At 43.3% G+C, this 26,363-nt stretch overlaps 1 protein-coding gene across 1 annotated transcript in view; it reads left to right on the top strand.

Annotated features, from left to right (window-relative positions):
- The window catches only part of SLC23A1 (solute carrier family 23 member 1), a 171,555-nt gene that overhangs the window by 17,154 nt on the left and 128,038 nt on the right, over window positions 1–26,363 (top strand). The window contains exons 4-6 of the mRNA XM_075274875.1: window positions 13,313–13,401; window positions 18,055–18,122; window positions 23,141–23,322. Coding sequence (XP_075130976.1) covers window positions 13,313–13,401; window positions 18,055–18,122; window positions 23,141–23,322 — 339 coding nt within the window. The remainder of the gene's footprint in view (window positions 1–13,312; window positions 13,402–18,054; window positions 18,123–23,140; window positions 23,323–26,363) is intronic.

Consider the following 26,363-nt stretch of genomic DNA (forward strand, 5'->3'; position numbering starts at 1 on the left):
AGGCTTTGGCATTGCAACGATACTCAATTGGTACCAAGGGGCCCAAAGAGTGCCAAGAAAATATTCCCCACACCATGACACCACCACCACCAGCCTGAACCGTTGATACAAGGCAGGATGGATCCATGCTTTCATGTTGTTGACGCCAAATTCTGACCCTACCATCCGAATGTCGCAGCAGAAATCGAGACTCATCAGACCAGGCAACGTTTTTCCAATCTTCAATTGTCCAATTTCGATGAGCTTGTGCAAATTGTAGCCTCAGTTTCCTGTTCTTAGCTGAAAGGAGTGGCACCCGGTGTGGTCTTCTGCTGCTGTAGCCCATCTGCCTCAAAGTTCGACGTACTGTGCGTTCAGAGATGCTCTTCTGGCTACCTTGGTTGTAACGGGTGGCTATTTGAGTCACTGTTGCCTTTCTATCAGCTCGAACCAGTCTGGCCATTCTCCTCTGACCTCTGGCATCAACAACACATTTCCGCCCACAGAACTGCCGCTCACTGGATGTTTTTTCTTTTTCGGACCATTCTCTGTAAACCCTAGAGATGGTTGTGCGTGAAAATCCCAGTAGATCAGCAGTTTCTGAAATACTCAGACCAGCCCTTCTGGCACCAACAACCATGCCACGTTCAAAGGCACTCAAATCACCTTTCTTCCCCATACTGATGCTCGGTTTGAACTGCAGGAGATTGTCTTGACCATGTCTACATGCCTAAATGCACCGAGTTGCCGCCATGTGATTGGCTGATTAGAAATTAAGTGTTAACGAGCAGTTGGACAGGTGTACCTAATAAAGTGGCCGGTGAGTGTATATGTATAGTGGCTAGTATAATACACAGCTCGTTGTCTAGGGGACAGCCATTCTTATTAGTAATAGTCAGCATAATATACAGCTCGTTGCCTAGGGGACTTACCTCCGCACGTATGCCCGCAGGGTCCGCTGGAGTTAATCAAATTGGTGGTGAAGACGCGGCACCAGAGGAAAAAGCTGTAGCGCTGTTGAAAAGGGCGCGTACAGCGAGTGCCGGTACTGAGGTATAAATTGGCCGTGCGGCCAATAGGAGGAGACTAGCGGCGCACGCGTAGTGGGGTTGAATGACGTGGCCGCCAGATCGAGAGGCCGCGCATGCCCACAGTGTAGCTGTATGGATCTGTGTATGCCGTCTTCATGGCGCATGCGCGGAGCTCCGTAATAGACCAAGGACCAGATGTGCCCGTGCTCCGGAGGAGCTGTTAGACAAGTGAATAGGGTGCATCTCCTAGTGGTGAGTGGACGATGTATCAATAGATGAAACAGCAAATCTACAATTGTGCCCAACTACTTATAATGGGACAGGGAAAAAAAGGAGATAAAGTGAAACCAAACAAGGATAGTAGAGAGTAATTAGAAAGGGGAAGAAAAGAACAATGACAACAACCAAGGAAGAAAAATAGAGAATCGACAAACAATAATAAGCAAAAGAGTAAAGAATAAAAAATAAAAAGTAAAAAATAAAAAATAAAAATAATAAAAATAATGATAAAGAATAAAAAATGAAAGAAATAAATATAAAAAATTATAAGAAATAAAAAAATATAAATGTAAAAAATGAAAGAATAAATGAAAGAAAAATTTCCACTAGGACCGGAATATGCCAATGAAAAAAGCCAAAAAGGATACTTTTTGAGGTAGCGGACCCTGGAGGGTGGATTTCAGCGGGGTGTTAACGGGCCTGTATAAATGGAACAAGAACAATATGATACAATAAATGAGAATATTGTGATCCAGACAGTATATGATTACAGTTCAAATAAACGCATTGAAGTCATAATCATGGTTGAGGCCCCGGGGTTCTAGTGTCTGTAACTTGTGAATCCAGAAGGCTTCCCTTCTTTTGAGTATGGAGATACGGTTACCACCCCTTCTAGGGACCTCAATATGCTCCAACACCTGGAATCGTAACTGTGAAATATTATGTTTCATGGCATCAAAATGAGCTGGGATTGGAAGTAATAGGTTTTTACACCTAATATTGGACTTATGTTGTTTAATGCGGTCTCGCACACGTTGGGTGGTCTCCCCAACGTATGCGAGACCGCACAGACATTTTATTAGATAAATGACAAAGTTGGAGTCGCAGGTGAAGAAATCTTTCACCGGGATTGTTTGGCCACTCTGTGGATGGTATATCCTATCACCCTTGAGTACATTAGAGCACTGGTAACAGTGGAGACATGGGAACGTGCCTCTCCTAGGTGTACTGAGGAATGTCTGCCGTGGAATTTTGGTATCTGAGCCTATGTCCGCCTTAATGAGTCTGTCTCTGAGGTTACATGGGCATTTGAAACATAGTAAGAACGGTTGTGTGAACTCATTGATGTTTGGGTAAGCCCGACCGAGTAATGACCAATGTCTCCTGATGATATTATGTACTTTATAAGAAAATGGGTGGAATTTGTGAATAAACGGAATCCTGTTGCTAACTTGACTGGGAGACTTGTTTCTAATAGGGGCTCTTGTTTCCTGTAGTGTTTTGTGGAGAAGTTTAGTGGGATAGCCCCGTTGGGTGAATTTGTTCAACATTTCAGAGTATCGTGTGTCCCTGATCAGGGGATCATCTACGATACGTTTAACCCTTAGTAATTGTGATTTGGGGAGGGCTCGTTTTATGGCTGGTGGGTGGCAGCTGGAGTAATGGAGGAGGCTGTTGCGATCCGTTGTTTTAACATAGATGTCAGATTGTAGAGTACCATCATCACAGAGGGTGACCTGTGTGTCAAGATAATTGATTGACTTGGTGTCAAAGTTAACCGTGAATTGAAGTTCCGGCCAGACGCTATTCAGATACTGTGTGAACTCATGTAATGTAGATGATGGTCCAGTCCAGATACAAAATATATCGTCGATATATCTTTTCCACACCAGAGAAAAGTCTCTGAAGTGGCTGTGGTTGTATATGAACCTCTCTTCGAAATATGCCATGTACGCGTTAGCGTACGGTGGGGCCATGTTAGACCCCATGGCTGTACCCCGGCCCTGTACATAGTATTTGTCCTGGAACATGAAGAAATTTTCTTCAAGGATGATATGTAGTAAATCAAGTACTAATTCAGTGATACCATGATCAACATTGGCTGTTTCAAGTAACGTTCTAGTGGCTGTAATACCCTTGGAATGTGGCTACACTATCGCATTTTTGTTATACGGTGCACATTGTGCTACATCTATACAAAGGTACTATCTATATGATATACTTGTTATTTCTGTTATTTCTGTACCTCATGTCTCTCATGTTCCTGCATTGATTTATACCTCAACTAGACATCAGATTTCCTGGCTAGCATCCTATACAAGAACTAGACAACGACACCATCTTTAAAAATGTTTATTGTATTCACCTCAGAACCTGTCATATGAGTTCTCTGATCATCTTCATGCTTCTATCTTTTGTCATTGGAACTGTGCTCGGGGAAATTCACTATCGTACTACCGGCCTCCATACAACTAGGCCTTATATATGTCGTATGTCCGTCTCACAGCGGGGCGAGGTAGGACATAGTGTATATGAGTTCTTGGATATTAGAGAGCTTAGATGAAGGGACAATCCCAGACAGCAGTTGTTGTTAAGGTTTTACTTCTCTTCTCTTCACACAGTCTTCACAGCTATCACATACAGTACATGAGTCTTTCATAACAGATATCACTGTATACTGGCAGTTGTACTTATCACTGGGAAAGATGGATGTCTCAATCAGTTCTGGCCTTCAGCTGCTCAGCTAAACTCCCTTCTGTTCTCACTGTTCTGTTCTACAGTCCAGAGTTTCTAGCTTTGCTTCAGGACCAACATGGTGTCTCTCTTCCCTTTTCCTATTACTCCCCTGGATCACTGTCTCCCTCCCAGCACACCCTGCTGTGTCAGTGACCACTTCCTGTGTCTCTTGCTAGAGCTTTAACTCCACAGGTGCTGGATGATTTTACATCACGGCTGCAGTCTGTTTCTACCTGTCACACTCTCCCCCGCTAATTTCATGTCGTCCCTGACATTGGCCCAAAAATATGGCCTACGTATGGTTAATTTGGACCCAATTGGAACTGTCCTTACTCAAAGGTCAACACCCATTTTTCCCGATTGTAGGACGTCTCCCACATCCAGGATCCCAGTATCTAACTGGTGGATGTCTCCATTGTCCCTTCTACTGTCCTTAGTGAAGAGGTGTGAGACAGTGTCCATAGTACTTCCCTTAACATTAACACATCAATGATAACCATAACCTGACTAAACATAACATTAACAATAACCTTTTTTTCATTCTTCAGCTGGAGCTCTTCCTCCGTCTTCAACCAGCTCTGAATAACTATCCTCAACGTAGGTTGACTCTATTCAAGATAACCAAACTAGTCTATTCATCACAGTTAAAGTCCTCAGTAAAGTAGATTGTTGGTAGATACCACTCTGGTTGGTTTACCTGATCCTTAGGTGTCCACACCTGTCTGAACTGGACAGTTCTTGGTACTTCTCTTGGTTCTCCTAGAGTGTCATACGTCAGGATCACCGGTTTTCTTACTTCTCTACTTGATACTTTCCTGCTGGGTAGTTCTCTTGATGATTCAGTCCTAGCAGCTCCAATGGTCTCTGTTTCCATGTCGCTTGTTAGTTCATTCTCTGATGTGTTTGGAACTGCATCTGTAGGTCCTCGCTCTTCCATTGGACAACTTATTTCTGCATCTTCTAGGGGTTCCTCTGCTCTTACCTCTTCAACCGTTTCTTCAGTAACTGGTGACTGATCATCTGAGACCATACAATTATTGGGTGTATTTCGAGGTACAAACTCAGGAGCCTCAGGACATAACTCACTTTGTTGAGGAATGTTGGTTCCGCGTCTGTTCGGTATACGGAATACGAGGGTTTGATTTTCCTCATCTGAACTCCCACTGTCATCACTTCCATCAATAACTTCCTTCCTACATCGTTGTCTTAGAGGTTTTGATCGACGTTTATCAACCTCCTGAATGGCTTGCTGTGGTGGCAGGTAATCACATGGTAGGAGTAGATTTCGGTGCAATATTCTTGTTTTATTATCTCCTATTTCTGTTCTTACTTCATAAACAGGGCTGTCATCAGATTTTCTCCTTACAACCACATAAACCTTCTCTTCCCAATATGATCGAAGTTTTCCTGGACCCCCTTTCTCTCGTAGGTTTCTGACTAACACACGACTTCCCGGTGTCAATTCTGCTCCATGACATCTTCTGTCATAGTATTCTTTGCTCTTTTTCTGCTCTTCCGCATTCACTTTTGATGCTATGTTGTATGCTTCATTCATACGTTCCTTCCATACCCGGACATACTCAGGATACGTCTTGTATGTTTCTGAAACTGGAGTATCGAACATAATATCAATGGGTAGCCTTGGGGATCGACCAAACAAAAGGAAGAATGACGAGTAACCTGTTGCTCCACTCTTGGTGCAGTTATAGGCATGTACCATTTTTGTTAAGGAATTCTTCCAATCTCTTTTCTCAGCAGTTGTCAGAGTCCTCAACATTGACAGTAATGTCCTATTGAAGCGTTCTACTTGTCCATTTCCTTCTGGGTGATAGGGCGTAGTGTGCGATCTTTGGATTCTACAGTATTTCCCTAACTTGGCAAAGAGTTGGTTCTCAAACTCTCTTCCTTGGTCATGATGTAGCTTGGTAGGAAATCCAAACTTCAGAGCAAAATCATTGAAGATCTTTTCTGCTGCTGTCCTGCCTGATTTATTAGTAGTGGCATACGCTTGAGCAAATCGAGTAAAATGGTCCATTACCACTAGGATGTATTCATATCCGCCCTTGCACTGCTCCAGGTGTAGGAAGTCTATTGAAACCATTTCAAACGGGTAAGTAGTTTGGATGTGGCCCATGGGCGCTCTGGTTGCCTTGTTAGGATGTTTGTCTTTCAAACACCCACATTTTCTGGTCACAAAACTTTCGATATCTCTTTGCATATAGGGCCAGAAGAACCGTTCACGAATTAGGTTCACTGTTCTTTCTACCCCCAGGTGTCCCATCTCCTCATGGAGTTCTTTGAAAGCCAATCTGTGGTATACTCTGGGTAACACTAACTGTTGGTTTAGTCCTCTCTGACGGTATAAGATACCGTCTGAGCTGAAGTATAGCTTTGACCATTCTCTCAGTAAAGTAGTTACTTCTGGTGATTCCGACTCCCTCTCTCGTCTCCCTGGAACCCTGTTCTGGTCCATATACTGGAGGACTCTTCCAATTGTTTCATCTTCTTGTTGCGCTTTCCTGATAGATTCTTTTGACAGTTGTTGGAGGGACATGGAGGTATAATCTTGTTCCCTCACTTCCATAGCGCTTGCTACTGTCAATGGACACCACAGTGGTGTATATTCCTGCTTCTGGATTTCTATCGCCTGAGTGGTGCTCCTAATGGTTCCCAGGCAGATTTCCTCTGAGCAAGCTTGCATAAATCCTTCAGGCTCTAACGGCATCCTAGACAATCCATCTGCGTCAGCATTGCATCTTCCTGGCCTGTACTTAATACTAAAGTTGAAGTCAGCCAGTTCTGCTACCCACCTCTGACCAGTCGCGTTCAGTTTTGCTGTCGTGAGGACATAGGTCAAAGGATTATTATCAGTGTAGACCTCAAACTCTTGACTGTAATACAGATAATCCCTAAATCGTTCACAGATAGTCCACTTCATTGCAAGGAACTCGAGTTTCCCAGAATGTAGATGATAGTTTTTCTTCGGCTGTCAGTGTTCTGGAACCATAGCCGATGACTCTTAGCTTGCCATTCTGTCGTTGATACAGGGCAGCTCCAAGCCCCACCTGAGAAGCATCACAGTGAAGGACGAAAGGGTGGTTAAAATCTGGATATCCCATGATGGGCGGTTTCACAAGATAATTCACTAGTTCTTCTAGTACTTCCTGGTGTCCTGCAGTCCAATTGATTGGTTGCTGCGCAGAAACAGTGTTTCTTCCCTTTGGCTGTGACCCGCCTCTGGTCTTTTTCCTATTTACTGATGTGGGTGAGCTGATTGGCACGCCCAAGAGGGCATATAGTGGAGCTGCAATCCGGGAAAAGTTCTTGATATATGTTCTGTAGTAGGAGAGGAATCCCAAGATCTTCCTCAACTCCCCCACTGTAGATGGAGGCTTGTCTTTCAATGACATTACTGGAGCGATCTCTGCTGGGTCCATGGTATAACCATCTCCAGACACGATTTTTCCCAGAAATCGAACCTGTCTCTTGAACAGTTCACACTTCTTTGGTGTCAACTTTACTCCATGTTGCTGGCAACGTTGGAGTACTGATCTCACATGTTCGACATGTTCAGCAAAGTTCTTGCTGTGTACCACCGTATCGTCTAAGTAAGGCTGGCAAATGTCATCTCTTAATCCTTCTAAACATGTTTCCATACTTCTCTGGAATTCTGCAGGAGCAGAACTAAGTCCAAACGGTATACGGATCCACTCGTACAGTCCCCATGGTGTGATGAAGGCTGTTAAATGTCGGCTGGACTCTTCCACAAAACCTTGGTGATAGGCCTTCCCTTGGTCAAGGACAGAGAACCAGGTACTACCTGACAAGTTATCCAGCATGTCTTGAATTTTAGGGATTGGGTGCCGGTCAGGGATTGACTTCCTATTCAGTTCCCTGTAGTCACAACAGAGTCTCAATGTACCATCTTTCTTCCTAACACATACGATCGGGGAGGAATAGGATGATTTTAGACTTTTGGATCCATCCCCTTTTGATTAGATCCTGCAGGTATTCTTTCACTTCTTGGTGTAATGGTTTAGGTACAGACATATAACTTTTAGTTACTGGGGTAGTGTCTTTCAAATTGATCTTCAGGTTCAATGAGGGTATACAGCCTATGTCAGAGTCATCTTTAGAGAATGCATGGCATTCTTCCCTCAGCATCTGTTTCACTACCGGCAGTTCTTCAGCAGTCAGCTGTTCCAGAGGTACTGGGGGATCCCACAGTTCTGGTGTAGTCTGTACAGGTCTTTCGACTGGACAACCATTGTTACTGGGTTGTACCACCGAATTCATGGAAGAGAACTGCGCTGGTCTCACATTGGCAGGATACACAGTCTTAATGGTTTCCAGATGGCCTAACACAGTCTTGGGGTTCAGCCTCACTTCATGCTTTGTCGCATTGCTCACTAACACAGCCACCCGAGCAAATCCACCAGTAGGTATAGTCAATATGGTCTCACCTTGGATAATGCCCTCAGGAAGATCTGAAGAGTCTTTCGGTACGAACAGTCTCTCTTGTGGTTTTCTTCCTGGTTCCATTCGTACACCACACTTCACTCTCACCGTTCTATTCGCAGGAATGATGGTTGGATGCGAGCCGAGTTTGACTTCCTTCAGCCTCACTGGGTTCTGTGCTTCCTTTATCCTGCTGACCACCTTCTCCGCTTCCCTGCTAGATATGGTAAACGAGGTGGCTATGGCATCGATTAACGGTGAGAAGGAATTAGTTCACTGAATGACCTCATTGATCACATTGTACCCAAGGATTGGTTCTTCAGCCACGTTTGGATCACTTGTGACTAGAAAGGGTACGAGTAACTCAATAGCATTGTTCCTCTTAGCTTTCAGCTGAAACGTCACTTCCACCCAACCTAGAAAAGGAATTTCAGTTTGGTTCACCGCTTGACCACAGAGTTCTACTGGATCCATGAGTTCTGCAACTGGATGAAGACAAGTTTGCGGCAAATGACTCCTTCTCCAATCTTCATTTATAATGCTGGCTTGAGCTCCTGTGTCCCACAACGCTTTCACTAGGAGTCCATTTAGCTTACATTGAATCAAGCACTTCTCACCAATTAGGCTAATGAGTCTGTCTTCACTACCTGAGAACTGTCCTTGGTCCTGGGGATGCTTGATCAGACTATCACACTGATCGCCGAGTGGTTGATGCCCCTGTCTGCCTTGCTGTAACTGTTGAAGACGATCACACACCTGGGGATAAGACTGATACAACTTCTGTATATCTGAAGCTGTTCTGGGGAGGGGTGGTGTTTGTGTTTGGGACTTCATCTGCTTAGAGGTTACCAGCCGCCCCGCACCAGCAACCTTTTGTCTTTTAAACTCTAGGGTCATGACTTTGGACATCCACTGGCATAATGCCCTTCTTCACCACACCCCCAACAATGGACACAGGCAGCACTTCGATTTGACACTCGACATGCTTCACAAGTAGGTTGTCTTCTGTTCTGAAAACCCCCTCCAGATCTGACTGGTCTTGGCTCTGGTTTAGCGCGAATCAACTTTTTCACTTCCGCTAATTCAGCTCGGAGTTCCCCAAATGCTTTCTCCCACTTAGTGTCAGCTGTTCTCTCTGTCAAAGATGATTTGGTGTGCACAGCAAGTGGATGTGTAGGAGAATCTTCTCGCCTGACTTCCGGCTGATCACTAGACATATTCATTTTCAGCTGGCCCAGCTTGGTCATTTTAGTTATAGAGCCCTTCTTTAATTTTTGTTCACTCTCAGACTCCAAGCTAGCTGCCTCGTTTATTTTCTCAATTAGGGTTTCATCTGGAATGTTAGGATCTTCCAGGTACTGCTTCATTTGCAAGTTTATGTCTTTACTTATTAACCCGGTTCCTAAAGATCTCAAAAACTTCTTCTGTACTAGTCCTGCATCAAACCTTTCCTCTGCATCTACTTCGCTGGATGCAAACAACAGCTTGTCTTTGAGTTCTATGGCTCTGAACAAGAAACTTTGAGGAGATTCCTTGGTATCTTGAGAGATGTTGATGAGTCTATGGAACAGCTCTGAGGTGTTTTCTTCTTTGTAGTGCCCTTTTAAGATCATTTTCAGTTGTGGTAAGGTCAAGTGACTTTTCATTTCTAGCATGTTCCGCAGATTCAGTCCTGGGCTGATAGCTTTTACCACTGCCTCGATAATTTCTTCCGGCAGATAGCCTTTCTGCAATCCTGCCTCTATCTGGTGCATCAGGTTTGTGTAAGACAGTTTCTCTTTTTGTTCACGTTCTCCAATCTGTCCCAGGATCTTGAAATCTTTCCTGATGGTGATTTGTGATGCTAGAGAGGTCTGTTGTCTTGACTTCCCTAACCTGGGTGGGCTACAAGTTCTGCTGGGTTCTGCTGCTTGTTCAGGGGTTTTGGTCGATTCTTGCACAGCTCTCTTCAATGCTACCAATTGCTCTTTTAATTCCTGCAGCTCAGTCTGTGGGAGGGATTTCTCCCTCTCAGTGTCTCGCACTGCCTCTTTACTCCCCGGTCTCAAGCTGGTGATGAACTTCATTAAATCATTAAGGAATGTGCACAAGACATCATCCTCCTCACTATCCCCTAGCTCATCCATCTGCTTGTTGATGGCTGTTAAGAGCTGTCTGTGGTTGCATGTCTTAGAAACCTGTTCTTCTGACACCTTCACATGTGCAGCTACAGCACCCAGTTCCTCATAAGTCAATTGAAGGAGCAACGTACTGATGCGGTTAAGCCGTGTCTCAACATCCATAGCTGTCTGTTTGATACTGTGTCTTTAATTGTTGTGGCAGTCTTTACCCAGAATCCCACCGCTGGCAGTCTGATCTTGTCTCTAAATATCCCCGTACGGGCCACCAATGTCGTATGTCCGTCTCACAGCGGGGCGAGGTAGGACATAGTGTATATGAGTTCTTGGATATTAGAGAGCTTAGATGAAGGGATAATCCCAGACAGCAGTTGTTGTTAAGGTTTTACTTCTCTTCTCTTCACACAGTCTCCACAGCTATCACATACAGTACATGAGTCTTTCATAACAGATATCACTGTATACTGGCAGTTGTACTTATCACTGGGAAAGATGGATGTCTCAATCAGTTCTGGCCTTCAGCTGCTCAGCTAAACTCCCTTCTGTTCTCACTGTTCTGTTCTACAGTCCAGAGTTTCTAGCTTTGCTTCAGGACCAACATGGTGTCTCTCTTCCCTTTTCCTATTACTCCCCTGGATCACTGTCTCCCTCCCAGCACACCCTGCTGTGTCAGTGACCACTTCCTGTGTCTCTTGCTAGAGCTTTAACTCCACAGGTGCTGGATGATTTTACATCACGGCTGCAGTCTGTTTCTACCTGTCACATATATATATTCTTTGTATATATTTTTTGTATATTTTGTATATATTGTGTAAATTATGTGCACTTCACTGTATGTATTTTCTTTTCTTTTTTGTATGTAGAGTCTGATGAAGGTACTTCACTGTACCGAAAAACATTTCACTACTTTAACTCTACTTGAATACTGAATAAAACACTGAGAATTTTTTTGGCACATCCTACTGTGTGGTGTGCTCAACACTGCTACATCTGAGATTGGACCACAATGGAGACTGCTGTGGACCGATCTTAGACTCCGCCTCCTCCGGCAGAACCAGCGTTGATTGGCCGAATGCTGTACTCTGTATGGCATTCGGCCAATCAACGCTGGTCAATGTATTCCTATGGGAAAAAGTCAGCTCCCGCATATTGCAAGCTGACAGGGATCCCGATGAGATAGTGGCGTAATACAGGTACTTGGGCATGTTAGATGCCCCCAGGCATACTTCCCCAGCTGTCCCAGTTTTATTCCAGGGTGTTGGCATCATTTCCTAGGGTGTCATAGTGGACTTGGTGACTCTCCTGAGTTGAAGTGTGGTTTCCCCTGAAACGAAGCATTTTTTCCCATAGACTATAATGGGGTTCGACATTCATTTGAATAGTCAAATATTGAGGGGCTATTCGAAACTAATATCGAATCTCGAATATTTCACTGTTCGCTCATCTCTAGTCATATACAATATGGGCAGCATGAAAAAGGAGGTATTGTGTTGACTAGAAAAAAAGGGGTTATATATCATATGGTGGTCTAAAAAAAGGGGGTTGTATATCATGCAGGGTCCAAAAAAATGGGATGTTATACTATGTGGGGGCAAGACAAAAGGTTTTTTTTTGATCTGCCAATTTAGGGGGGGTCCTAATTACAGGGCCCAATCAAGCAACCAAAGGTAGCAAGGTGGGTATCTTTTTTGAGAAAGCGCCACAGGCTAGGTTCAACCCTTGGTCTGGTAACTCATACAATAAACTGCAATACTAATAAATATGTATATTACATATATAGTATATTGTAAAATCCATCATCCTCTATTATAAGCTGTCTATGGCAGAACATAATAGAAGCCCTGTGATGATAGGCTTGCAAAACTAATGGCTCTGATATCTCTGGCACCCAGGCACATACCACCAAAGCTGACAGTGTGCAGAATTCAATGCGCTGTCGGCTTTCCAGCAGTATATAAAACAGCGGAAGCCAGAGGATGTGAAAGGTCCTCTTTAAAGGGATCCTAACAATCAAACTAATTTTTTTCAAACTAACACATCGGAATAGCCTTAAGAAAGGCTATTCTTCTCCTACCTTTCGATGTCTTCTCCGCGCTGCTGTTCGCTTGAAATCCCAGTTTTTGTTGGTATGCAAATGAGTTCTCTTGCAGCACTGGGGGCATCGCTAATGCTGCGAGAGAACTCTCTCCAGTGCCACCTCCATCTTCTTCAGCAACAGCCTCTTCTTTCATCTTCCTCCGGCATGCACGGTGGGGGGTTGTCAAAATTCAACGCATGCACAAGTCTGCCAGAGCCGACTTCACATGCGTGCGGCCATTTTTTCGTGGTCGCTTACGTGAGCAGGCGCTGCACGCTCTGTACTCCATATAACAAAAAAACGGCCGCCTGCATGTGAGGTCAGCTCTGGCAGAGCCAACTTGCGCATGCATTGAATTTTGACCCCCCCTGCGCGCCAGAAGAAGACGAAAGAAGAGGCTGTTGCAGAAGAAGATGGAGGTGGTGCTGGAGAGAGTTCTATCACAGCATTGGGGACGCTCCCAATGCTGTTTGAGCGCTGTGGCCCGCTCCCAGTGCTGCGAGAGACCTCATTGCATATCGACAAAAGCCGGGATTGCAAGCGAACAGCGGCGCGTAGAAGACATCGAAAGGTAGGAGAAGAATAGCCTTTCTTAAGGCTATTCCGACGTGTTAGTGAGGAAAAAATGAGTTTGAATGATAGGATCCCTTTAAGGCTATATAGATTAGGTTATATAAGTCTCTCCTCTTTATGCTTTAAAGTTGCACCATTTCATTATAACTTGCTGAATGGTGGGGGTTCAACTATTGGGACCTCCACGGATCACAAAAATTTGATGTCCACTAGAACACTATTCACACAAGGTAGAAAATCTAAATTTTTTTGTTAATTAATCACAATTCAGATAGCTTTATATAAACAAATGAAGGAATAAATAACGTACTTTATTAAATAATATATTGTGCTTATTCCAGGCTACCTCTTTTTCAAGCAAGTGCATTTGCATTCTTGGTGCCTGCTCGAGCTATACTATCCTTGGAAAAGTGGAAATGCCCCCCTGAAGGTGAAGATTGTTTTTCAAAAAAAATGTTTATTTAATTTTCTCACAATGTTATTTCTGAGAATGCACAATGGAATTATACATAGATTATCACTTACACACCAAAAATGGTTAAGACTGCACATCCCAGTGGGAACAGGTGCTCACTGCAAAGTAATATATATATATATATATATATATATATATATATATATATATATATAAATGCAGGTCACTCCGCACACAGCACAAGGGCATATGAAAACCCTAAAGGGCAATACTAATATAATAAAAACATTACTTAGATTATTACTTAGGGATGCATAGGTACAAGACACAATTTTTCTACAACTAGAAAAAAATGCAATAATTTTTTGTGGCATTATGTATATAGAGGGATTGGGGTGGGAGTGGACCGTCCCCGGCCTAGCAGATGGCACCCTGCCAGTCAGTGTCATCTTTACTCTCACTTCCCAGTCTCCTCTACTGGGTTGTACGCTGCAATTTTTTGGCATAGTCGGCAGGTTGAGACTCCCATGTCCTTACCATCATATACAGAACCAAGAGGAGAAAGATCCTAGAAAAATCATCTCAGCAACTGGTGAGCTGAAAAACCGTTATTAGATGTGATAGAGACTTTGCCCTGTGGATTTATACTGTGGATTCTGTTTATTTGTGCTGAATTGCTCTGTTTCTAGCCTACCTGGATTTATTGCAAAGGCAGCGCTCAATTGCAATTGTTTGCTAAACTTTATTGCCTTCATCTTGCAAGCCAGAGAACCTGTCAGCCATTTTGGGACTGTGTATTTCTTGCTGCGACATCGCCTGTGCACGTGAATCCAGCCCGCAAGGGAAAAAGCCAGCCTCAATAGAACTTGCATCATTTAAAAAGGCTACAGCTGCTCAGAGGTTAACCGTCAGCCCGCCAAACCAGCGCTTAGACAGGAAAGGCCTACATCGTAATCACGCCAGTCATGCTGCTCCCTCCAGTTCAAAACCAACCACTCGGTAGCAACCACATCAGCGGAGCCTCCTGGGTGCTGTCATCTTGGGTGAGTCCAGCTAGCTAGCTGTCCTATGTGTAGCCAGCACCATCCACCAGCTTCTATATAAGACTGTTCCTGGAAAGTTCCAGAGTGGCTCCTGTGTGGAGAAGAGATAATATCCCCTGTGGAGCAGAACTCCAAATTCCTGCTGCGCAACATGTTGTGTTCCCCACCAGTACCTGGTATCAGCCAGAACCCCAACGATTGGGTATGGTAGGATGATGTAGAAGCTGAGGAAGAACCAGAGGAAGTCCCTGCTTATGCGGTACTTTCCACTTCTGGGACTATGGCTGGAGTCTCCGAATCCCCTGCTGCTGTTCTGCTACCGGGTGTTTGGGGCCGGCGACCTACATCTTTAACCAAGTGACAGCAACGAAAGGTAGAGGAGGAAATGCCTATTCCCGCTGGCGGTTTGGCCTAGAACTGCCATTAGAGGTCAAGGTACCTGCCCGGAGAAGCGGAACGGTCATGTCTTTCGACTGTGGCTTGAAGCTATGAATAAGGGATTACATTTTCTGTCCCGAAACGCGTAAGCTCCTGTTTTTCTTTTTTTATCATGTTGGATCCATATGTGTGTTTGTTTTTAAATATTTGAAGTAAAAGTTATATTTTATTAGGCATGCTGGAGAACTTTTTTCTAATTTTAGTGTCATCTTTAATCTCACTTTCCGGTCTCCTCTACTGGGTTTTACGCTACACAGAGAATTGTAAAAACTTTGTAATATATCTTACCAGAGAAAATTCTCTTATCAGGCTGTTTCCTTGCACCCCTTCCTTTGACTAATGCAAGTTTTACTGTAAAAATCATTGCCCTTTCCATCTGCAGATGGACTACAGGTCAGATGACTTATCTCTATCAAGGTCTATGTAGACTCTTCTCCATAGAAGGAGTGAGCAAGTGGGTGAAGTGCCATAAAAGGCACACAGTAAGCTGAGGAGTCATTTGCTCTGTAAGGCTAAGGTCCCACAGGACTAGCTGCAGCTATAAAGCACTGCGGGAAAAAACCACAGAGGCAACATATTGCCACATCTTCCCACAGCGCTTTAAACATAAAGTTTGCTGAGTTTTCCTCTGTGAACTTTCTGTTACAACTATATCTATGCAGAAGCTGCCGTTGTTTCCGTAGATATAATTGATATGCTGCGATTTCCAAAACCATGCTGGTTTTGGAAATCGCAGCATGTCCATGGTATGGTTTTTACCACAAAGTGGGCATAGGATTCGCAAGAATACTGCAAAACGCTGTTACTGTAAAATGCCGTGATTTTTCCTGTGGCATTTCCGTGCAGGCAAATCACAGCATTTCTGGCCTGTGGGGCCCCGGCCTAAATGTTTCGTTCTCACTAATAAATGGCCGCAATAATGTACACGACTAGAGATGAGCAAGTTTTTCAAAAATTCGGTTGGTCCGGTTTGCTGAATTTTCAGAAACGTTTTGATCCAAATTAATTTGTGTTAAAAAACAGATAAACTACAGTATATTCACCAAGTGTGTCATAAAGGACATATATTGTCCTTGACCGTAGTTTCAGCTCCACACGTTGGCACTGCTATGCACTTTGGCAGACACCGACAAGCTCAAGGACTGGCCCACCTTCTGTTCTACATATTTGTGCAGCGCTGGTATTGCCTTTTTGGCAAACAAATGACAGCTTGGGATTCTCCACCTCAGCTCGGCACAAGCCATAAGTTCTCTGAAAGGAGCAGAGTCCACTATTTGAAGAGGGAGGGACTGCATCAAGACCAGCAGATGATAGGAAGGACATACAGCCTCCTTCAGCTGAGGTGGTGGACTGCCTGAAATGGGGTGCATGCCACTGGGTGATGCAGCGGTTGCTTCCGCAGGCTGGACCACCATATTGGAGCCACACTTCTCCCAGGCCACTTTATGGTGATGCTGCATATGTGACGCAGGGCTGTGGTGCCAACATTGGCACCCTGCTCATGTTTCACCTTCTGCCCACAGATTCCACACATGGCCATGTTCAACTTTCCTGGCGGTTTAACTGCCACACCGCCGAGTAGGTGATTTTATCCCCAAACAATTGACTGATTGCTACTGCCACTGTCTCCGTGAACCCCTGCACCACTGCTTTCTGGTCAGGTAAGCTCCTGCAAAGCGGGTGGTCTATCCAGGGCACTTTTGGCTCCCAACTTTCCACTGCTGCCACCCTGCTGACTCCCAGCCATGCTACTGACTTGCTGGTTCCATTGCTGCCTCATTCGCAAGCTGCCACCCTCTTCTCTCGATGATGATGAGGGCTCTTCATCAGCCAGCTCCCAATTGCGATCGGCTACATCATCAGCTTTGACCAAGGTGCCGGAGGGGGTAATGCCTGCGATCGGGGCGGGCACCAACTGTGGGCATTAGCGCTGGGTGTCTATTGTATAAAACGTTTTAAGCACTCGGCATCCGCTGTAGTAGATGTCGGGAAGGGGTTAAAAAATAAAATTTTTGCCAAGCACTCTGAGGCTGAAAATTATATTAAACAATTCCTTGACTGTAGTTTATAAAATGGGGTTAATTTTGAGGGGCTTCCACTGCACTGGTACTCTAGGGGCTCTGCAAATGATACAAGGCACCTGAAAACTTTTACAGCAAAATCTACCCTCCAAAAAACCAAATAGCGCTCTTTCCATTCTGAACCCCACCGTTTGTGTTCAGAAGAAATTGTGTAACAAACTACTGTTTTTCTTCTTCTTTATTCCTTTGTAAAAATTAAATATATGGTGCTAAATGGACAGTGTATTGGAAAAAAAGTAATTTTTCATTTTTGCATCCAAGTTCTATTATAATCTGTAATATAGCTTTAAGGTCAAAATGCTCACCATACCCCTTGAGAAATTCCTTGAGGGGTGTAGGTTCCAAAATGGGGTCGTTTTTATCCATTCTGCTAGTAATTTAGGTGCTCTGCAATTGCGACATGGCACCTGAAAACTATTCCAGCAAAATCTTCCCTCCAAAAGCAAAATAGCCCCATATCATAATCTGCTGAATAGAACATGGCAGGGCTCATTATGGAAGCAGCGTTATTTGGCTTTTGGAGAGTGTTAAAAGTTATTTGTTTTATTTATTTTTCTATTGGAATTGATGTTTTCTCTGTGAGCTAAGTTTGTAAATTTGGCTAATAAATCTAATTTGCTATGGGGGTCGAATGATTTGTTAAATAATGATTGCAACTGTACATTGGTTTTTAACAAACCTATTTAGATCTATAGGATATATGAAACAGTTTCTGAAACAAATTTGCACATATTGAACATATCTTTATGCTTCAGAATGAAACAGCTCTGTTGTGTTAGCGACTGTAAGGCTAGGTTCATATGTACATCAGAGACTCTGATGGAGACTGTTGCAGTGTCTGCCTGAAAATTGATGAAGGAAAAAGGTCTTCACAAAGGACTTTTCCCTTCGCCGGTTTCAGGCTTATAGTAATGGATACTCGACAAACCTCATTATAATCTGTGCATTACCACTGTTTTAATGGCTGCCTCTCCATTGTTGGGGTCCCTCAATGGAAGAGGCAACAATAGTTTGAACCTAGTGTAAGCTGCATTACAAATAGTTTATAAATTATTATACTGTATGTCATGTACTACTACTAATAATGATTTCATATTTTTTCTTAGATGAAATTTATGGCAATGGGAGTCTACCAATTGATACATCACATATCTGGCAACCCAGAATTAGAGAGGTAAGGTTACCTATAGATGTGCCCTCTTACGTTTCCACATGTATATAAGATAAGATAAGATAAAATAATCCTTTAATAGTCCCACAGTGGGGAAATTTCAGCATGTTACAGCAGCATAGTAATACACGATAATACACAGTAATATATTACAGACGTAGACACACATTTGCTGAGAAGAGAAGATATACTAGGAATCCATAGCAGCTAAGGAACGGAAGAGAAAGAAGGAAGACTTCATAATCATAATCATTAGTTTTCTGTACTGAGTGATCTTCGCTTGGTCTGATGTAGATTATACAGCCTGGTCACGGTTGGAAGGAAGGACCTGCGATAGCGCTCCTTCTCACACTTGGGGTGAAGCAGACGGTCACTTACAGTGCTGCCAAGTGCCATCAGGGTCCCATACATGGGGTGGGATTTGTTCTCACGTATGGAGTTCACCACAGACAGTATCCTTCTGTCACCCACCACCTGTACTGGTTTCCAGGGGATTCCCCAGGACAGAGCTGGCCCTTCTGATCAGCCTGTCAAGTCTATTTCTGTCCCTGGTTGATATACTGCTCCCCCAGCAGGCCACACCAAAAAAGATGGCTGAAGCAACCACAGAGTTGAAGAAGTGGCCCCTGGACTCCGAAGGCCCTCAGCCTCCTGAGCAGGTAGAGTCTGCTGTGACCCTTTCTGTGCAGCGCCTCCAGGTGATCAGCCCAGTCTAGTTTATTATTGAGGAGCACACCCAGGTACTTAAAGGTCCTGACTATCTCAATACATGTTCCTTGGATCTCCACTGGGGTCGGGGCACTTCTCCATTTACTAAAGTCCACCACCATCTCCTTGGTCTTCCCAGCATTAATCCTGAGCTGGTTCCGCTGGCACCATTCAATAAAATCCCAGTTTAAGTCTCTGTATTCCCTATCGTCGCCATCAGTGATAAGGCCTACTATAGCAGAGTCATCGGAGTACTTCTGTAAGTAACAGCTGGATGAGTTGTGTCTAAAGTCAGCAGTGTACAGTGTGAAGAGAAATGGGGCAAGAACTGTACCTAGTGGTGCCCCCCGTACTACAGATCACAGTGTCAGACATGGGAGCCAGGTTTCTCCAAATATGATTTTGCAATATTCTTACATGAAATGTCTATGCTATTTGATTCTGTGAGTGACCACCTAGTGGTCATGTTGTGTATTGTACCCTGTCAAGGGAAAATTAAACAAATCACCGAGCAGTAACACCCACACTACTGTACGTGCTTAAATGGTCAATAACTTTTCAAAGAAATTAATCTAATTTCCTAGAGTATGTGATTCTGGACCAATATGTAATGCACTTTAATTAAATATGTTGCTGCTTTTAGACTGAAACATTTCTCTTGGCCAAGGATCACACAGCATAAACGTTGCAGTTTGGCAGAAAAAAAAGTGGTGTTTTGCAGTCCCTAACTTCTGATACCTGACTGACACCTGACCTCTGATACCTGACAAGCACATACAGTCTGCCTTATAGTGATTGTATCTGCTGGCTAGGAATCCTGACCCCTGACTGACGTCACTGCTCACAGAAGATACATTGAGAAAAACGGAAACCCTATCTGCCTTAAAAAAAACTTAATAGACTATAATGGAGTTTCTGCCTTGAAATCGACGGAGAGAGAATATTTTAAGTGGAATGGGAGACAAAGACCCTGAATGGTCGTGTGACTGCAGGTTTATGTAGTACACAACTGCATATCTCCCAACCATCCCACATTTGGCAGAATATTCACGCTTTCCTACCCCTGTCCTGTGCAGCTCCCTGCATGTCCCGCTACATCCCTTTAATGTTTTCCTGAACAATCATTCCTCCGATCACTGCCTGCTCTTATAACAGATAAAAGGCTGTGATCGGAAGAACGCTTCACTATAGTTCAAGGACATTGTGTGACATCACACGGTCACATGACTAGGTGGGCGTGTCAGTGTCCCGTGCAGTGAAGAAATGAAGAAATGCGTGTAAGGTACTTAGAAGTGAGGGGGGATGTGAGATGCAGGATGCAGAGAGAGAGAGTGTGTGTGTGTGTGTGTGTGTGTGTTTGTCTGTGTGTGTTTGTCATTATACTGGGGCAGAGATGGAGGAGGGGACATGAAATGGGGCAGATGAAAGGGGCACTTAAACTGCGGAGGACATTATCTGGGGACAACTGGAGGGGAGCATTAAACCGTAGGAATATCTGGAGGGGGACCTGTCTGCCTCTAGTTGCCTCCAGTTTAATGTCCCCCTCCAGCTACACCTACAGTTTAATGTCCCCCTCTAGCTGCCCCCCGTTTAATGTCCCACTTCATCTGCCATTAATTTATTGTCCCCCTCCAACTACCCCCATTTATAATGTCCCCCCTCCAACTGCCCTAGTTTCAAGTTTAAACTGGGGCACCAGGAGAGGGACTTAATACTGTGGAACATTACAATGTGGGGACATATAATGTACGGGTGAATGTAGGAGGATTATACTGTGTGGGGGCACATGAAAAATTAATAAGAACGGGCGGAGTCAACATAAAAGTGGGCGGGGCTAAATTTGCTCTGCCACACATTTTGTCCCTCCTTCCAGTTTCCGTGCTTCTCCAGATAAAAAATTAACAAGAAAGTTGTTTGATATTTATAGTGAGCTGGATTTCTATCTTTGGTTGTATCAGTAACACTAGCCTAGGGAAGTGTAGGCGCGTATGGCACTCTGCAGGCATGTGAATGACAGAGGAGAGGACCGAGAACAACGGGGAGCAGCAGTGGCAGCGGTTCTGATTTTTTTAATCACTACACAACTTGGAGTCCAAAAATTGAAGCGTTCAATTTTTGGACTCCACGCTGTGCAGAGAATAGGATCGTTTTTAAAATCTGATTTTCGATCATTAAAAAATCCCATTGACTTGCAGTAGGATTGGAATTGGGATTGGGATCTGATTCAAAATGATCAGAAATTGGATTTTAAAACGATCCTGAAATCTCAAGATCGGCTCAACCCCAATCGCGAGTCTTCAGTGATAGTCTATAAATGCTCTTTGCTCTTATTCTTGGTCCTCGCTGCACGTGCTTGCATTCCACTCTACTGGAAGTTGAAGTTGAACCCCCTCCTCACTCCCTCTGGATTTTGAAGGTCAATGAGAACATGCATATGGAAAATCTCATCTCTTTCCTGTATGACACAACTGAAGCCTATACTAAGACCTGTTTCTACTGGGTTGAATTTCAACGCTCTGGGAAATATGAGACGCTCCTGGGCTCTGGACCTTCCTTCTAGACCTGTGTAGTGTATTCTGCCTGTAGCTGCTGCGGCTGATTGCACCCTTCCCTGCACAAATGAACTGAACTGTGATCCTTGGTATTGGTTTTGTGGCCCACCAACGTTGGACCCCCTAGTTGGTTTGTGTTTCGCTCACCCTCTATTCACACTTTCCCTCCCTTTTCTCTCCTGCTTCTACCTATTTATCCTTTTCTCCTCCTTTCCTCCCTTAGCACCTTATATGGCCAAACCATCTTGAAATCACCTGGCGGTCCGTGGATGATTTGTTTTTGTTTGTGCTGTTTGTATAATTGTGTATCCTTCTCTTGTTTCCTTTGGTTTACTTTTTGTTTTCTTCTGGGTCTATTTCAGACACCGTTGTATTGTTTAAAAATCTGCAATAAAAATTTGAAAGAAAAAAAAAAAAAGAAAAGTCTGGTGTCAGAGGTATCATAAGTCAGGTGTCAATAGTCAGATATCACAGTAAAGTGCCATTAATCTGATGTTTGACTCTGAAACCTGAGGATAATAATAATAATAATAATAATAATAAATTTTATTTCTATAGCGCCAACATATTCCGCAGCGCTGTACAATTTGTAGGATTCAAATACAGACAGAAAGATACATTGCAAAGAAAGTCATTTCACACAATGGGACTGAGGGCCCTGCTCGCAAGAGCTTACAATCTATGAGGTAGAGGGGGTGACACAAGAGGTAGCAGGGGTGACGTTGCTTATGCAGAGGTCAGACAATTCTGTAATAGAGGTGACTGTCATTACACAAACATAAAACTTTATGAGCCGTCACTAGTAGTGTCCTTTAACATGTGGCTGGAGCTTGGACCTATAAAGTTAGCCTGACATGGCATCATATCATGTGGGGAAATGTGGGAGTGGGGACAGAAAAGGGTTAAATTTTGAGGATTCTAATTATGGTACGGAAGGGTTTACGTTAGACATTGTGATAGGCCTGTCTGAAAAGATGCGTCTTTAGCTTGCGTTTGAAACTGTAGAAATTGGGAGTTAATCTGATTGTCCAGGATAGAGCATTCCAGAGAAGTGGTGCAACTTGGGAGAAGTCTAGTATATGAACGTGGGATGTTCTGATAATAGAGGATGTTTAAGTGTTAGGTGATTGAGTGAGCGGAGAGTATGGGTTGGGCGGTAGACAGAGATGAGGGAGGAAATCCTTCATACTCTGAATGCAGATCGAAGCAGCTGATTGTACTCACAGACTCACACATGCATGCAAACTACAAAAACTGAAGATTCTGCAGTATCTCACAGCTTATAATGTAAGAAAAAAGTATTCTATGTACTTGTATGTGCTTCTGGCTGCTTGTGTGATTACAGATTGGATATTATTCACAAACAGCAAATATGGGGAAAATATGCAAATCTGTTTTCCAAGATGTAAATAAGAAAACAGTGCTTGCTGCCCTCTAGGTGCATCCCCCTTAAACATCATGCCCGACTTTTTCAACAAGCCTTTCCTGCTATGATGCAGGGATTAGACCGGACATGTTGGGCATGATGTTTAAGGGGGCTGCACCTAGAGGGAAGTACAGAAGTGTCTGATGTGGCCATGACAGTCTGTATGGTATTAAAGGGATGCAGCAATAACCTGGTCTGTAAAAATGAAGTTGTCTCTAACCAGTATATTAGATGAATACAATTTTGAAACAAAAAACCATAAACAATACTGTGTTTCTAAATTCAAAAGCAGATTTTACACAACTGATAAAAATGTTTATTTTCTTACTCCACAGATACAAGGATCTATTATAGTTTCAAGTTTGGTTGAAATAGTTATTGGTTTTGTTGGCCTTCCAGGAGCTTTGCTCAACTACATTGGACCTCTAACTGTTGCACCAACAATTTCCTTGATTGGCCTCTCTGTTTTTGAAGCTGCAGGAGAAAGAGCCGGCTCTCACTGGGGCATATCCATAATGTAAGTAGTAACTAAAAAGTCACAACTCTTTTGATGTTTGTTGTAGTTGCATATTTTGACCCGATGGTGACAGCGTCATGATGTCACGAGTAGGAGCGTGTTGGACTGAAGAGGAATAGCCTGAAGTGAGGAAAGAGGAATATATTTATATATTTAATATCAGCCGTTATCTATTGAAATAATACAATAGGTACTGGTTACTTTTAAAAAAAATTATTAAAAAAAACGGTCTCAACAAGGTACTTCCCTGATTTATGGAGCCCATACAATTGCCCTTGAGTATTACTCATGAAAGAACGATGCATAAAAATATCTTCATAAGCCTTATTGTTAATAGACATCCCAAAGTCATTTTAAAAACAGTGATAGTAAAATGCTTGTATACACGTTGCTTTTTTTTGGATGAACAGAAAAGACAGTCAGTTAAAGACCCAATAATAATCAATAAGCCCAATGGTCAATGGTATGGGTAGAAAAAAAAAAGACCAATAACATCCATTAATTATTTTTTTAATAGTCCAAATGGACTCTAAACAGGATCATTAAAAAGGATCTACTCTTCAAGAAAGAGGCAAGGTTTTGAAAATATAGCCTTAGGACTTTACTTTGTGTCGTTCCTCTTTGTAATATACAAATAAATATGACAACTGGGCATTACCAATCCACTTGTAATTGTATCCATTCATGGTCTGGCACTGTAGGCATTGATTTGTAGGATGGGAACATCCAATCATTCATGAAGCCCCTGTTTAAAACTGGCTTCATTTGTTTAAACATTTGCTCCATTATGTCTGACCATTCAGACAATTTTACAGTATGGCCAACCATGGCGCATGCCATGACCATGGCTAGGCTTCTGCGTATCACCAGCAGCAGCAGTGGAAATGCCTGTCACTATCACCCCCAATGCCACCAACTCCAACCTGCAAGATTCCCCTAGGTCTGCCAGACTTTTTGGATGATGGGCCTGCGCAACGGCTGGAATTGTCACTATGACCACTGCCACCACCCTCTTCATCTGATGTCACCTTGTCACTCTTACCCAGTTGCCAGGTCTTTTCCACAAAAGAATCATCAGCAATGTCATCATCATCTTCCCCAAATAGACAAACAAATAGAAATTAGGTATTGCTATAATTGTACAACCCACAGAGTAAAGGTAACATGTAACTGTATTTTTCAGACTATAAGACGCACTGGACTATAAGACGCACATACTTTTGCTTCTCACAGATATGTGATACTGGATCATTTTCTTCTATTAATTAATGACCAAGTCTGAAATTTGATGCTGTAACGTCTCTGCCTGTTCAGGTCTCTGTGCCACCCTCCGTTCGCACGCTGAGGCACGGGAGGCGAGTTCAGTTATAATAATAATAAATTTTATTTATATAATAATAATAATAATAAATTTTATTTATATAGTCAGTTTGATTGCTTGCTTAGTGTTTTTCATTGCACTGAGTGAACACTGCTCTATCTCTGTAATTGAATTCCACCACACCCATCGCCTGCATTTTGTTCCCTATGTCCATAAAATAGTTAATTCTAGCCTTCCTTGTGTGATTGACAGCTTGTCTTCCAATGAAGCCTAGGGCAGGTCTTGGGCTTCCTATATACTGGAAATCAGCCCTCATAGAAGGGCTGGCTATTTTGACTTTGTCTCTGCTAAGGTCCTCTTCTGCTACTATTGTATTGCTGACCTCTGACTTCTGGCTTACCCTTTGACTACTCTCTTGGATTTTGATTTTGTACTGCATTGCTCGACTGTTACTGTACCCTTGGCTAGCTGATGTCCTTTTGTTGTTGTTTGTCTTGTCTTCATTCTGCATTGCCACTTATATAGGAAGGGCTCGTCGACCAGTTGCCACCTCTTGCTTTGGATAGGACCGTCAAGCAAGAAGGGACAGTGAGGGGAATTCAGCTTAAGGCTCACTGTACAGGGTGGGTCATATGGATACACCTAAATAAAATGGGAATGGTTGGTAATATCAACTTCCTGTTTGTGGCACATTAGCATATGGGAGGGGGGAAACTTTTCAAGATGGGTGGTGACCAATGGTGGCCATTTTAAAGTTGGCCATTTTGGATCCAACTTTAGTTTTTTCAATGGGAAGAGGGTCATGTGATGCATCAAAATTGTTGAGAATTTCTCTAGAAAAACAATGGTGTGCTTGGTTTTAAGATAACTTTATTCTTTCAAGAGTTATTTACAAATTTCTGACCACTTTTAAAATGTGTTCAAAGTGCTGCCCATTGTGTTGGATTGTCAATGCAACCCTGTTCTCCCACTCTTGCCACACTGATAGCAACACTGCAGAAGAAATGCTAGCACAGACTTCCAGTATCGGTTCTTTCGTGTGCTGCAAATCTAGAATCTTCACATCATAGACAATTGCCTTCAGATGACCCCAAAGATAAAAGTCTAAAGGGGGTCAGATCAGGAGACCTTGGTGGCCATTCAACTGGCCCATGACAACGAATCCACTTTCCAGGAAACTGTTCATCTAGGAATGATTGGATCTGACACCCATAAAGTGCACCAGCACTATCTTGTTGGAAAAACTCAGGGAACATGCCAGCTTCAATGCATAAAGAGGGAAACACATCATCATGTAGCAATTTCAGATATCCAGTGGTATTGAGGTTTCCATTGATGAAGAATGGCCCCACTATCTTTGTACCCCATATACCAAACCATACCATCAATTTTTGCGTTCCAACGGTCTTGGAGGGATCTATCCAGTGTGGGTTAGTGTCACACCAATAGCAGTGGTTTTGTTTGTTAACTTTCACCAGTCACAAAAAAGTTTGCCTCATCACTGACATAATGTTTTGTGTAAACTGAGGGTCCTGTTCCAATATTTGTTTTGCCCATTCTGTAAATTCAGTGTGCCAATCAGGGTCATCCTCGTTGAGATGCTGCATCAGCTGGAGTTTGTAAGGGTGCCATTTGGGATGTTTGACTGATGCCACTCTCCAGTGACATGCGGCGAGTGCTACGCTGTGGGCTCTTGCTGAATGAAGCTAGGACAGCCTCT

Source organism: Leptodactylus fuscus, chromosome 5, assembly GCF_031893055.1.
Source record: "Leptodactylus fuscus isolate aLepFus1 chromosome 5, aLepFus1.hap2, whole genome shotgun sequence".
NCBI lineage: Eukaryota > Metazoa > Chordata > Amphibia > Anura > Leptodactylidae > Leptodactylus > Leptodactylus fuscus.